Source organism: Camelus bactrianus, chromosome 4 (assembly GCF_048773025.1).
Source record: "Camelus bactrianus isolate YW-2024 breed Bactrian camel chromosome 4, ASM4877302v1, whole genome shotgun sequence".
Classification (NCBI taxonomy): Eukaryota; Metazoa; Chordata; class Mammalia; order Artiodactyla; family Camelidae; genus Camelus; species Camelus bactrianus.
Window position 1 is genome coordinate 59,318,362 of NC_133542.1, and position 13,522 is coordinate 59,331,883.

Here is a 13,522-nt window from a genome sequence, read left to right on the forward strand (position 1 = left end):
CACACAAAACAATCTGGAAGGGATTTAGAACTCCTGCCAGGCTGCTGCTGGCCAGAGGACTGTGGCCTGGTGGGGGCTCTATCCTTCCCCAGGTCCTGCCTGTCTACTCAGAAGGCTCAGGGGATCCTGTCTCCAGGTAACCTGTCTGCAACACACCCACCGGCCACGCAGCCTCCAGCCCGTGACCGCCTGTAGAAAAAGGGACAAATCTTCCCCTAACTGCAGCTGAGTGCCCCCACCTAAGCCTTCTCTTACATAATATGGAGACCCGGGGTGAGGTCTTCAAACCAGAAAGAGCTGAGGGAGTAAGAGGGCCAGCCTTAGGGAACATGTACTTTATTAAAGTTTTTAAAAGATTTCTTTCATGTTCTTTGTTGGTAATTGGAAAAAGCCCCCACGTGCCAGCTCAGAGCTTAGCGGTGCATTTGCTGGGAAATTGATGCCTTCTTCGTCCTCATCCATATTCCCAGATATAAGCAGGAGGCAGCTCAGCATACATAGCTGAAAGAGCCTGAGACAGGGTTCGGTGCCCTGCGTAGCTGGGTCCAAGGGCAAGTTCCTTACTGTTCTCTGAGGAGGCCACGTTAAAACAGGGGTCCTCCTATTTTTGTTTCATCTGGGAACACAGTTCATAGGCAATCTTACCTACAGGGCTCCTAGGCTCAGAGATGGGGGCCAGAGCCCTCCCCACCCTTAAGTTTGCTCAATAATTTACTTGAAACAGTGGGTGGATCAAATCAACTTGTTTGGTAGACATGACTTCTGAGGCCCTTGCAGCTCTTGAGACCACAGCTCATGATCCATGTCCTCACTGCCTGACACTTGGGAATTAATTCTGAATCACCTGGCCTTGGCACCAAGCCCAAGGAAGACAGACCTGCAAGAGGTATGGCCAAGTCTGAAAAGAGCTTCAGTCCACAGTTCACGGGCCCACTGCCCAGAATGCCCCTCTTACCCCTTTGCCCACTTACATTCCACCCCCAGTTCAGGGTCCCTCCAGAGCCCTCCCTGTGCTTCCCCACCTCCATGCTATATCCCTACGAGTAGGGTGCCCTTCAGGCTGCCCCCTAGGACACCTTCCCTGTTCTCCCTGAATCTCCACTGCATTGTCTCACGTGGCACAGATCCCTTTCTACTTGCAACCTAGCAGTCAAGCTGATGGGCTTTGGAGTCAGAGACATGCCTACACGGGAACCCCAGCTCCAGCAGGTACTTGCAGTGACCTCAGGCGGGCTACTTAACCCATGAATCCGTTTCCTTGCTTGTAAGGTGGAAGTCACACGACTTGGGCCCACTTGGTAGCTCTGAAGGTTATATATGCATATAAAGGAGGCCTTAGCAGAGTACCTGCCACACGGCAGGTATACATCAAGTTTCTTCTCATGACTATAATTAGGGTGTTCTTTGTCTAAATATTTCCCTTCAGACTACGTGTCCTAGAGGACAGTGTCCCCACAGTTCAGTTTAGCTCTGGGTGTTCAAATTAAGCTCCTCTGACCTCAGGCTTCCCAGGGGGAGAGTTGCAAAGGCTTTGGGGCCTGAATGAGGGGCCCCAGGACCTCTGCTTCAACCCTAGCTGTTTCTCATTTTGCTGGTTTTGCATGTTGGGGTTCCACATAAGCTCTCCTAGGACAAAAGACCCTGCTATTAAAACAAAGTTTGAAAACTGCTAGTTTTGAAGCCAGTTGGGCTCTCATGAATCTTGGGGGAGGTGAGGAGGACTCATGATGGAAAAGGGACACAGGTGTGATGAATGAAACATCTCAGAGACCAGGAGCTGGTTAGTGGGGCGGGACTGAAAGCCCCGCATTCACTGCTTTATAGTCAGAATGCGATATGGAGGCTTCAGGGAGAGGGGCAAAGGCCAGATCTTGAGAAGGAAGGGGCTCCTGCTTCCAATGATTGTTGGGACCAGTCACTTCCCCTACCAGACTCAAAGCTGTGGGGGTGAGCTCTCTAGGTGGTCAAGGGCAGGCAGGAGATGGGGTAGTGAGGGAAGAATGTGTTCTTGGGGTATAGAATCCTTGACCTCAGGGTCCAAAGGCTCCGGGCCAGCCACCAGGAAGCTGTGCATGCCTATAGCACGTGCTCCCTTGTAATCAAGTGGGTAACTATCTCCAACATGGGCTGCTGCCGCCGGTTCCACCTGAGCAAGGCGCAAGGCCTCACGGAAAATGCGGGGGTCTGGCTTGGGCCAGCCAGCAGCCTCAGAGGTCAGCACAAATTCAAAGTGTTCCCGCAGGCCAAGACCCACTAGGATGCCCTCCAGCCGTCGGTCAAAGTTGGAGACCACTGCCAGCCTCAGACCCCGTTTTTGGCACTCCCTCAAGGTGGCCTCAGCCCCCTGCAACACCTGCCAGGTGCAGGGGTTGCTGAAGTCTTTGTACAGCTGGTCAGCGATGGGGGCCACAGCCCGGGCATCCTGAACACCGGCGCGGTGGAAGGTCTGCAAGACCACATCCAGCCACCACTGGCGGGAGGTGAGGCCATGGCTCAGGCCATAGTTGGGGAAACTGAGGCTCTGAGCCCTGTACACCTGCCAAAAGGCTTGTTCCAGGGCTGCGGCCTCTACCTCCAGCCCGTGGGCCCGGGCCTTGGTGGCATACTCCTCCCCTATGGGTTGGTGGGGCCGAAGCAGTGTGTCCTTCACGTCCCACGTCAGCAGTCGTAACTGTAGCCGGCGTGCCATGGGTCTGCAGGAGGGGGCAGTTCACCCCAGGTCTGCCTCAGATCCCAGGAGCCGAGGGGAGACTGAGCTGGACAAGACCACCCACAACCTGATGGTGTTCTCTTTCCAGGCTATGTGGGTCAGATCTGCTGGCACTTGGGTAATGTCTTCACAGCAGAGATCCTAGAATGAGACGGCAGATAAGGTGGAAGTTCAGGCCTTACAATCAGAGACAGACTGGGTTCAAATTTTTTTTTAATTGAAGTATAGTTGATTTACAATGTGTTAGTTTCTGGTGTATAGCATAGTGATTCAGTTATACATATATATTCCTTTTCATTATAGGTTATTACAAGATATTGAATATAGTTCCCTGTGCTATATAGTAGGAACTTGCTGTTTATCTATTTTGTATATATAGTAGTTTGTATCTGTTAATCTCAGACTCCTGATTTATCTCCCTCCACATCTCTTTCCCCTTTGGTAACCATACATTTGTTTTCTATGTCTGTGAGTCTGTTTCTGTTTTATAAGTTCATTTGTATCATATTTTAGATTCCACACATAAGTGATATCATATGATATTTGTCTTTCTCTTTCTAACTTACTTTACCTAGTATGATCATCTCTAGGTCCATCCATGTTGCTGCAAATGGCGTTACTTCATTCTTTTACCCTCTTTCCCCTTTGGTAACCGTAAGTTTGTTTTCTATGTCTGTGAGTCTGTTTCTGTTGGTAAATAAGTTCATTGTGTCATTTTTTAAGAATCCACATGTAAGTGATGTATTTATCTTTCTCTGACTTACTTCACTTAGTATGATAATCTGCATTCAAATTCTGATGCTGCCAACTTACTGTATGACCCTCTAAGTGTCACTATCTGAAGCCCTGTCTCCTTATTTGTAAGAAGAGCACAATGACCCAACCTCACAAGATTGCTGGAATAAATGAAATTATCTGTTCATTCTACCTATTATGTGCCAGGTGCTGGGAAAGGGACAGATTTCTATCCCTCAAGGCATTTACAGGCATTAAAGAAGAGAGGATTCAGATATTTGAAAAGAAATACAATAATACTTAAGCATAATGAAGGCAGCATGGACCATGAGGATACAAATCCAGAAACCCAATCTAGTCTTTGTTGTTGGAGACACTTCCTAAGCAACTGAAGTTTCAGTGGAGAGCTGAAGAATGACTGACTATTCAGGAAATGGAGGTGGTTAAATGTTCCTGACACTGGAAACAGTAAGTGCAAAGGTCCTCAGGCAGGGCAAGGAGTCTGGTGCTTTAGGTAGATAGGGACCAGCTCAGACAGGGCCTTGTAGGTCAAGGTAAGGAAACAATTACTACTACTGCTATTACTATTGTTAGGAATGCCAAAGACAGAAGAGTCTTTGCAGACCATCTGACCAACCGCCTGGCTGTTCAACTGGGAAGACTGAACCAGGGAGGGGCAGATACTTGCCTAAAGTCACAGCAAGTCAGTGGCACAGCCAGGACTAGAACCCAAACCTCCAGTATTAGACATATTTGGATTTTTAAAAACTGATTTTGGTGAACCTGTACAGCACAGGATAAAAGGCAGGACAGAGCCTGGCTGTGCTTGTTTTAAATCCTCTCTGAGCTCCAGATGATTTGCCTGCCTGGGTGGAGAGCCAGTGAAAGGATTACTGACTCAGTGCACAGAAAACAAGTTCCTCAGACTAATGTCTAGAGATTGGAGGCTGCTTTTTGCTCCCAGACAGAGCTGATTGCAGAAATCCAACTTGTTCAGCTGAAACCTGAGGGGCCAGAGTTCAGAGTGCAGCCAGGTTGTTGCTGAGGGACGGACTTGGCTGGTAAATCAAGGGACAAGTCTTAAAGGAAGTTTGTCAAGGAAATGAATTTAAGACAATCTGAAACTTAGGGAGACCTTATCCAAAGGCCCTCTCACTTTGCAGGTGGTAGACGGAGGACAGTGAGGGGCGGGAATTCGCCCCGAGTCAAGCAGGGAGCCACTGGCAGAGCTAAGACTAGAACAAAGTTGCTCTGGCTCCCGATCCACAGCGTTTTCCATTTCTGGACGCTGGAGTTGGGGACTCTGGCTGCAGGCCTGAATTGCTCACCCTCTCTCCCCACCTCCAGGGCTCGGTGGCGGCAAAGTCTAGGTAACCCGCGGCTCGAGCGACATCTCAACCGCTGCCGCATCTCAAACCCTGCGGCGCCAGTCCTCGGGGCCCACGACCTACCTGCCTCGTGGGGGAAAGCCGGTCAAGAAGGAAGCCGTAGCCTCACGTCCGCTTGGGAGACGGCGCACATGCTCAGCGGCACCCTTATACTCCGGGATCCCAGCCCTCCGACCGCCCCCCGCCCCGCCCCGCCCGCCCCTCGCCCCGCCTCGCTCCGCCCCCTCTTCCTCCCCTCCGCTCTTTCCTTCCGCACCGTCGCCTCCTTCCACTCGGCGCTCTTGTTACCCGTCCTCACGCACTCCTCTGTCCTTCCTGTCCCTTCTGTGACCCTCTGCCCCTTCGTAAGACTCCACAGCTCTCAGTTCCCAGTCCCGTATCCTTCCGTCCTCTACCTTGCGTCTCACCGTCACCTTGCACCCTTTACGCCTCTTTACGTCCCCCATGCCCTAGCCATCCCTCAACTTTGCGCCCCTTTCTGTTCTCTTTCTGCTGTGTCTCCTCCTCCACTTCCAGGCTCCTCCGCCTCCCTTGGGTGTGGACCCCAGCTGGAAGGTGCTCAGGCTGACTTGGGGAAGAGGCGATTTGGGTCCCTGTCTGACTTGCTGAGTGCTGGGTAAACTTGGATAAGGCGTTGCCCCTCTCTGGTCTGAGTCCCCAGCCCGTACCAAGAGGGAATTGCTTTCACCTGGAAACTTGTCTTAACGCAAAACGATTTGCTGAGGGTACTGCCGTTTGCAGTAACCTGCTTTTTTTTTTTTTCTTTTTTTAATGAAAAAAAAAGTAGTCATACTCATCTTATGTTTAAAAATACACAGTGTACAAAGCAAAAGGCAAAAACCTAACCTCATCCATTCACTTACTGAACATCTACTTCGTGCCTGACACTGCTCTTCACTGAGGATACAGTGAAAAACAAGAAGGAATTCCTGCCTTCATGGAACATGGGAGGGGCAGAAATCAGGTAAGTATACAAGATTTCAGAAGTGATAAAAGCTATGGAGGTAGAAAACAGTGGTTTCATGCACAGTGACAGGGGACATCTTTGGATGAGCCAATTTGTTACTGAAAAATCAGCCTTCGTAACCTGGAAAGACGAATTCAAACTCAGAGACAGAGTTCTTGGGAGCAAAAGAAAAGAATAGCTTTATTGCTTTGTCAGGCAAAGGGTACCAGAGCAGGCTGAAGTCTCAAAGACTGTGAACCCATCTGGGGATTGGGGCTTTGTGATTATATAGACAAAGGGGTTGGAGCATAAAGGTGACAACAATCAACAGGGGTCTCTGGTGAAACTTCCTCCTAAATCTTAATGAGTCCGTCTGGTGTCATGGGACGTTCTGGTGGTCTAGGAGGTCATCAGCCCGTGACCTCCTTTACCTGGTCAGGCTTACCTGGTGCCACAGAGAAACTCTGGAGGTCATTCTCCTGTGGTTATTGTTCCTTGACTCTTCACCTGAAACATAGCTCCTGGCTTAAGGGACGAGTTGTTTAGGGCATGATACAGTCATTGGGGTGGGGTTGCTAAGCATGTAGGCAGTTAAGCAGCTAAAACAGTGACAGGGCCATTGTATAGCAAGAGGGAAAACAAGTTAGAGTGAATCATGCAGAGGGAACTATTAAGCAGTCGTAGCATTAAGGAAGCCATTTCGGTAGTTAGGCTTTTCACTCTTTCAGATCCCCACTGTTAGTTCATTCCTTCCGTTTCTATGGAAATAGGGAGATGGGCGTCATTCTCATCTGTTGAATGGGGGCGTTGTCTGGGGCAGTTTTTGATGGAAGGAATGAACGTGATCAGACCAACTATTAGGGGGTTTTAAAAGAGTCTTAGTGGTTTTTATTCACAAAGGTGAAGTATACAGCATAGTACTAATCTAATTAGTATATAAACAAAGAAGTCCCATTATTAGTATAGAGAGCAAAAACTGAAATGTTCCAAGAAAGATAGACCGAAGGCCTTGAGGAATCCAAGAAAATAGGCCTGAAAACCAGTTGGTGACCTTGGTATTTCTTTTGCATAAGCACTGGCATCCCTGATATTCTGGATCTGAGATTTCATGTCACTTAGAAGTGAGGTTATGTTACCTGATTCATCAGATATGAATGTACAGCACGTGGTGTGAATTACAGCACAAGTTCCTCCTTGTGAGGCCAGTAGGATATCTGAGGCCATTCAATTTTATAAAACTGCCTTTCTCATTAGCTGAACTTTAAAAGAGTTTAAAAGAGACAGGCCTCGTTGGCTGTCATTTAGGGCTTTTTGGGTAAACTTAGCCAGTGCTTCTACATGTAAAGCTACGCTTTCCAACCCAATATTGGGGACAAAGAAGTTTGGCAAGTGATCATACCATTTGAAAACAGAATGGCTCCATCAGGAATTGAAGTAAGGCAGGTTGGCAGTAAGTGTTTTTGGCAGGGTAGCATATTTATGGCCTTGGGCCCAAGGGAATCCCAGTGTGTACCTTCCTATCCAGCCAGGGCCAAAGGTTGGTGCCACATGGGTTCCAGTTGGAGCCATCCAGACAAATTAGGCCTCTCAAGCCTGTTGGTAGCCAACCAATCACTGGCTTTTAAGAATATGAGGTGATCACATCATTCTAAAGGAGTCCACCCACATTGTCTAGTAGAGTTTGGCCAGTGAGAATGGGTATGGTTTTGTTGTTCCCAACCTAAGGGGGCTTTCATATTTAACCTTCCATATTCAGGAGTAAGCCAGCAGCTGCCATCCCATATGTGATTAAATCCTTCTTTTATTCTGTATGGATTTTGTGGATTTTAATTTTTTTCAGGGTTTTTTATCCCCATAATTCAATTGCCACAGTCATACAATTCTCAAGGGTGGCACTTAAGGAGAACGAGAAATTGTGAACTGACATATTCACAGTCTTTTGTTTTTTTTTTAATAGGCCACTTTAGCAGCTCAGAACTGGTCATTTCAGCAGGGAGTATATGATCACCCAAATGATTTTTATTTCCATCAAAGCCCAAGGCATATTTTTGTGCATGAATGAATTTTGTCAATATTTCTCTTTGAGAAGCCAAGTTTCTCACATGAGGGCTTTTTTTCTTGAGAGTCTCATCCAAAAGCACTAAGTAAATCCACGCTGGGCATATGAGACACACATGTCTCTTTAAAATTTCATTTACTTATTTTTTTCAGTTAACTTTTAAAAAGATATGTCATACATAGAGGAAAGTGCAAAGAAGTGTACAAGTCCTTGAAGTCTTACAAAGGGAACATACCTATGACCAAGAAAAAGAACATCTCCAGACCCTGGAGCTCCTGTCCTGTCTCTGTCACTTACCCCACAAAGGGGAGTCACTACCTTGACTTCTTACTGCATGGTTATACTTGTTCTGAACTGGCTTCCTTTGCTCAAAATTTTACTTGTAAGATTTATTTGTTGCTATGAGTAGCTGTAGGTCATTCATTCTCCTACCTGTGATATCCCATGATATGAACATACCACATTTTATTGTTGATGGACATTTGGGTTATCTCTAGTTTTTGGTTATTACAAATATTAGAAAATGTTGCTATGGACATTCCTGAACATGTCTTGGTGACGTGTGCACACATTTCTGTTGGGTAAATCCTTTGATGTGGAATCACTTAGCCCAGGTATGCCGATGTCCAGTTTCAATAGATGGGGCCCGTTTTTCTGAAGTGGTTATACCAGTCATGTCTGAGAGTTCCCCTTGCTCCACATTTGTGACAGTTGGGACTGTCTCTCTTTTTAAAATTTTAGGCATTCTGATGGATGTATGGTGGTATCTCGTAGTTTTAATTAGAATTTCTCCATTGTATTGGCCTTTTTCATATATGTATTGGCTAAGTTTTCATTTAATTTACACAAGTAACAAGACTATATCCTTGTTAGATATAATACATGAATATAGAAATGTACTTGAAGCTGAGGTCATACATAAAAGGTAATACATAAAAAGATAAAGTCCCTCTAAAAGCAATCCCTTCCCTAGTTTTGAGCACTGGGCTTGGAGTTAAGAGGCCTGAGTCCAGCGATGGTCTGCCACTGGCTTGTGTAAATTTGGACAAGTCCCCTCTGAGTCTGCCTCTTGTCTATAAAATTAGAGTGTTAACTAGATGGACCATAAGAAGCTCTTTACTTTGATATCCTGAGCACTGTTTCCGTGATTACAAGAAACTCCATGTGGTGGGGATGGCCGTTTGCCCCCATCTCTTCTCTTCATCTTCCTTAGTAACTGAACCTGAGTTTCAGTTGAGCATGCAGCTGCCCCACCTGACTGTATTTTCCAGCCTCCCTTACACAACTAGGTGTGCCCATGTGATTAAGTTCAGACAAGGGCAGAGGGATGTGTGCAACGTTTGAGTTGTGCCCTTATAAAAAGGCATCTTGCCCTCCACTTGCCCGTCTCCTCTTTCTGAGGACTGAAGAGAGGGCCTGATGGTGGAACTGGACCCACCCACCACCTGTGATCACGAGGTGAAGCTGAGATATGCTGAGGATGGTAGAACAAGGCAGGAGCCCTGACCCTCATACCATGTAACTGACATCGCCTGGACAACTTAGAAACATTTCCATCTGAAGCTATCGTTATTTTGGCTTAGAGCACTGAACTTGAATCCTAATACAGGGTGACTGGGGAATGACTTCAAATTGGGTGTCAGGGCAGGTTTCTTTAAGAAAGTGACACTTAAACCAAGATCTTAACAATTGAAAAGGAGACAGCCATACAGATTTGGAGTGAAAGCATTCTAGGCAAAGAGGATGACCACTGGTGCATAATCTCTGAGATCCCACCAGCCTTCTGTGTGAGGGAGACCTCACCAATCATGGTGCCACATCTCCAATGCTGTTGTTTACAATGACCGAACCAAGAGGCTGGTCATGTGACCTGAGCAGGGCCAATCAGAAACCTCTATAGATTTAATATGTGAATAATGGGATAGTAATTATCTGCCCTTCTCTGGAATTATGTATCTTAAGGATTTATAATTGTCTAAGGGTCATGTTGCTGTCAAGTGGCAAAATCCCACCCTAGAATAAAGCCAAGGCAAACCTACATGAGAGCTGGGAAGGGACAGAGGTCTCTGTGAGAATCTTTGACCCTAAATCCAGCCACACTTGACCTTATCACAATCCAGCTGTGAAAACCAGTTATTTCCTTTTTTTGCTATTGAATTGGGTTTCTGTCACTTGTAACCAGGAGTACCCAGAACAGTGCAGACTGTGGGGTGCTGCAGGTCATGGGCCCTAATATGTGGAATTGAGAGTCCATATGGAGCATGGAACAGGTCCAGATTCCCCCTTCCCTAGTTAGGAAATTGGTAATCCAGTGGCTGGTTAAAATGCCTGTTGTTTTTTGGGACCTGCAACCATATGCCCACTGAGGTTGTAGTTTTAGGGATTTTAGTAAAGCAAAAGGTGCGGATGATGGAATGTGTTGGCTATTTGTTGTGGCCTTTAGGAAGAAGACAAATTAGGGTCTAAGCTGGACATCTAAGAGGGAAAGAAGAAAATCAAATCTAGTTGAGAGGGGCCCTTAGTGCTCACCAGATGCTAGATCTGAGAATAATATGCCTTGCTGATTGTGAAGGCTGAGTTCTCTGCCCAAGGATAGAATTACAACTAGCAAGAGCAGGGCACCCAACAGGAGATGGGAACTGTGGAGGAACCAGATCCCCCAGGATTATCCAAACCCCTCCAGCTGCCTGCCTGGCCCTTATTGCCTTTAGAGACAAAACATAGGAGGGGCTGGAGCAGAGAGAAGGCTGGTACCTCAGGTGACAAGTCCTGACTCCAGAGAATGCCGCTCACTAGGACCATGATGCCTGAAGGCAGCTCAGCCTCTTGGTCTGCCCTATTACTGGAGCTAGTAACAGCATCATGTTACACCAGTAATTTTGTTATCATTTACTGGGAAGCGGTATGGCACAGTGAGTAAGGGTCGAGGCCTTGGAGCTGGGTTATGCGAGTTCAAGTTCCAGCTCTGCTGTTTGCGGTGATGGGGGTTTGCTATCCTGTTCTGCCACAAACTTGTTGACCAGCCTTGGGAGAGTCAATAGAAACTCTCTAGATAGAGCTTCCTCATTGCAAACCCAAGCTAAATTTAGCATTCCCCTTCCATCCTGACCCCCTTCCAAGCTTTCTTGTCTCAGTAAATAGCCTTTCAGCCACCCAGGAGCTCAAGCCAAGGTCATCCTTGACATCTAATCTACTTCCTAAATCAATTCCCTACTCCATCCCATGTCACCACTCAGTCCAGGCCACACTTCTCTTCTGTACTCTGCCCCTGGGCTGTAGAAATGCTTTTATAAAATGCAAATCAGAGTGAGTCATTCCCCTGGCTAAAGGCTTTCAAATGGCTTCCCTTTCTCTGGGAATAATGAAAAGGCTCTCCATCTTCCTTAAACATGGCTCTTGAGCCCCTGCATGGTTTGGTTCTGGTCTTTCTCCACTTGGTTCAGGCCTCCCCCACCCCTTCTCTGAGTGCCAGTCACACCCACCTTCCAGCTCACTTTAGCCATGGGGCTCCCTCCCTGGAAGGCTCTTCCCTGAACCTGTCTTGGCTTGGTTGCTCATTCTCCAGGTCTAGGTTTAAATGCCAGAACCTCAGGGAAGCCTTTTCTGATCCTTCAAACCAGGTCAGGCCCTAGTGACCTTCACAGCACCTGTTACCATATCATTGGTAACATGTCTGTCTCTTGGTTCTCTTCTGGAAGATTTATCATTGTTGTGCTCAATGCTGACTCCTTGGGACTCTGGATACACAAAGTTGTTTGCTTCCTGGACTGTTTGTATCTAAAGGGCAGTGTCTGTCTCCCATCTCCTTGTGCCTAGAACATAGCCAGGCCCTATATTTGCTTGGTGATGATGAGTGTGGGATGGTGTTGAAGAATGTTCCCTTCCACACTAACCAGAAATGAGCTTAGGGACCAGGGGTCAGGAAGCCCAGAAACTAAGGTGGCAGGAGGTTCTGGTGTGGTCCAAGTCCTGAGGCCCACCAGTGGTTCATCTCCCATTAATGCTCTGGGCCTCCAGATGACTCTTCAAGTCCCAGTTTTGGCTGGCTACCTCCCAAAGGCTGAGGAATAAGATCAGGTCTTCAGTTAGGCTGGCCACAGCCCTGGGGGAGGACTACCAGGAGTCAGAGCAGAGCTGCCTCTGACTCAAATAATTCTAAATTTTAAAACAGGTTGTACTGCTTTAAAATCCAAATTAATCTTGCTTTGGCTAGAGAGCTGGAATTCTGTCACTTTGCAGACAGGCAAGTGGATTTGCAAACTGGCCCCTCCTTAGTTTTATTAGGGGGAAACATTACACTGTGTGACCCTCAGAATAAACTGAAACCACTCAACCAGTTCAACCACAAAGGCAACCCCGTTTCCTCCCATCCCCTCCTGCATTCTCCCCCAGTGTGAAAGCATCAGCAGAATCTGCTAATTGTGTCTCCAGAATGTATCCTGAATACATTCTGCTTCCTTCTCTCCACTGCCACCACCCTGGTCCAGGCCACTGTCATTGCTCCCGAGGCTCTGCAACAGCCTCCCACCCAGGCCTTTTCTGACTTGCCCCTCCGGTGTTTTCAGAACAGCAGAATGTGGGAAATTGGAACACATACAACTCCTGGTTAAAATCCTTCAGATAGCTCTCTATCAGATGCAAGGTAAAACCCAAGCCTCCTAAAAGGTGTAGGATCTACCTTTCCAACCTCCAGGCCTGTCGCCCACCTCGCCTTCCTCATCCTGCTCCCTGCAGCCCTGCCAAGCTCCTCCCACCGCAGGGTCCTGCACACTGTGTCATTCTCGGGGCTTCTGGCGTCTGCTTCCCTCTGCTTTCCGGAAGGGTCTTTCCTTGTCCCTCAGCCTCAGGGAGGGCTTCTTAAGAAAGGCCCAACATCTGTTACTCTGTCTCAGATCCTTTCTTTCCCTCAAAGCACTATTAGACTTGTAACTGCTTTATTTGTCTGTTTTCTTGTTGTCTGTCGCCCCCCGTTCTCCTTGTGTTGATTCCATGCAGACAAGCTGAGGTCTGTCCTGCTATATCCCCAGGACCCAGCACTGTGCCTGGGCACAGAGCAGATGATCTCAAAAAATAGCTCTTCACTCAAAGCCTTTTTGGTGGTGGCATCTCCAACAGTCACAAACTCTCTCTCTGCTTCTGAATTCTGATCCTTAGGCAGCATTTCTGCCTGTTAATGAATAAGTCTTCTCTGCTCATTAATGAGTAATTTTTCTCTGGGTTTATGGCTCAGAGTAAAACAGATCTCAGGCAGCCTGGAAATCATTGGCCTATGTGGGAACTGCCTTCCAGAGGAATCAAAGCAAATCTGAACCCTAAACCCAGCATGTCAATCTAGGCCTCGGTCCCAGTGTGCCCAGCTCTGCTGCCAGAGGCTTTGAACTTCCCAGAGCTTCTTAGGGTCCAAGATCTAACTGCCCTCCTTTTCCCTTATTGCGCCAAGCTCTTCTCCCAAGCCCCACCAAGCCGATGCCTGTGACTCATGGTGGCTTTCAAGCTGAGGCCACGCCAGAGGAAGAAGCCGGGGTGGCAGAGGTGAGCCTCATGGCTGACCCAGGGGAGAGAAGGGGAGGCTTAGGAGAGCCCGTGAGGATGTGGCTGCGAGTGGGAAGATTTGGCACGCTGGCAGCAACCACCCAGGGCTTCTGGGTGCCTGCCAGCATGTAAGCAGGAAGAGGGCACGATCG

General features: G+C 47.7%; 1 protein-coding gene across 1 annotated transcript; it reads right to left on the reverse strand.

Annotated features, from left to right (window-relative positions):
* Positions 1 to 1,778: 1,778 nt before the first annotated feature.
* HDHD3 (haloacid dehalogenase like hydrolase domain containing 3) lies at positions 1,779 to 2,689 on the reverse strand. The gene has a single exon (XM_074362039.1). The coding sequence runs from the start codon at positions 2,687 to 2,689 to the stop codon at positions 1,934 to 1,936; it is 756 nt and encodes a 251-aa protein (XP_074218140.1). The 3' UTR covers positions 1,779 to 1,933.
* Positions 2,690 to 13,522: the final 10,833 nt, after the last annotated feature.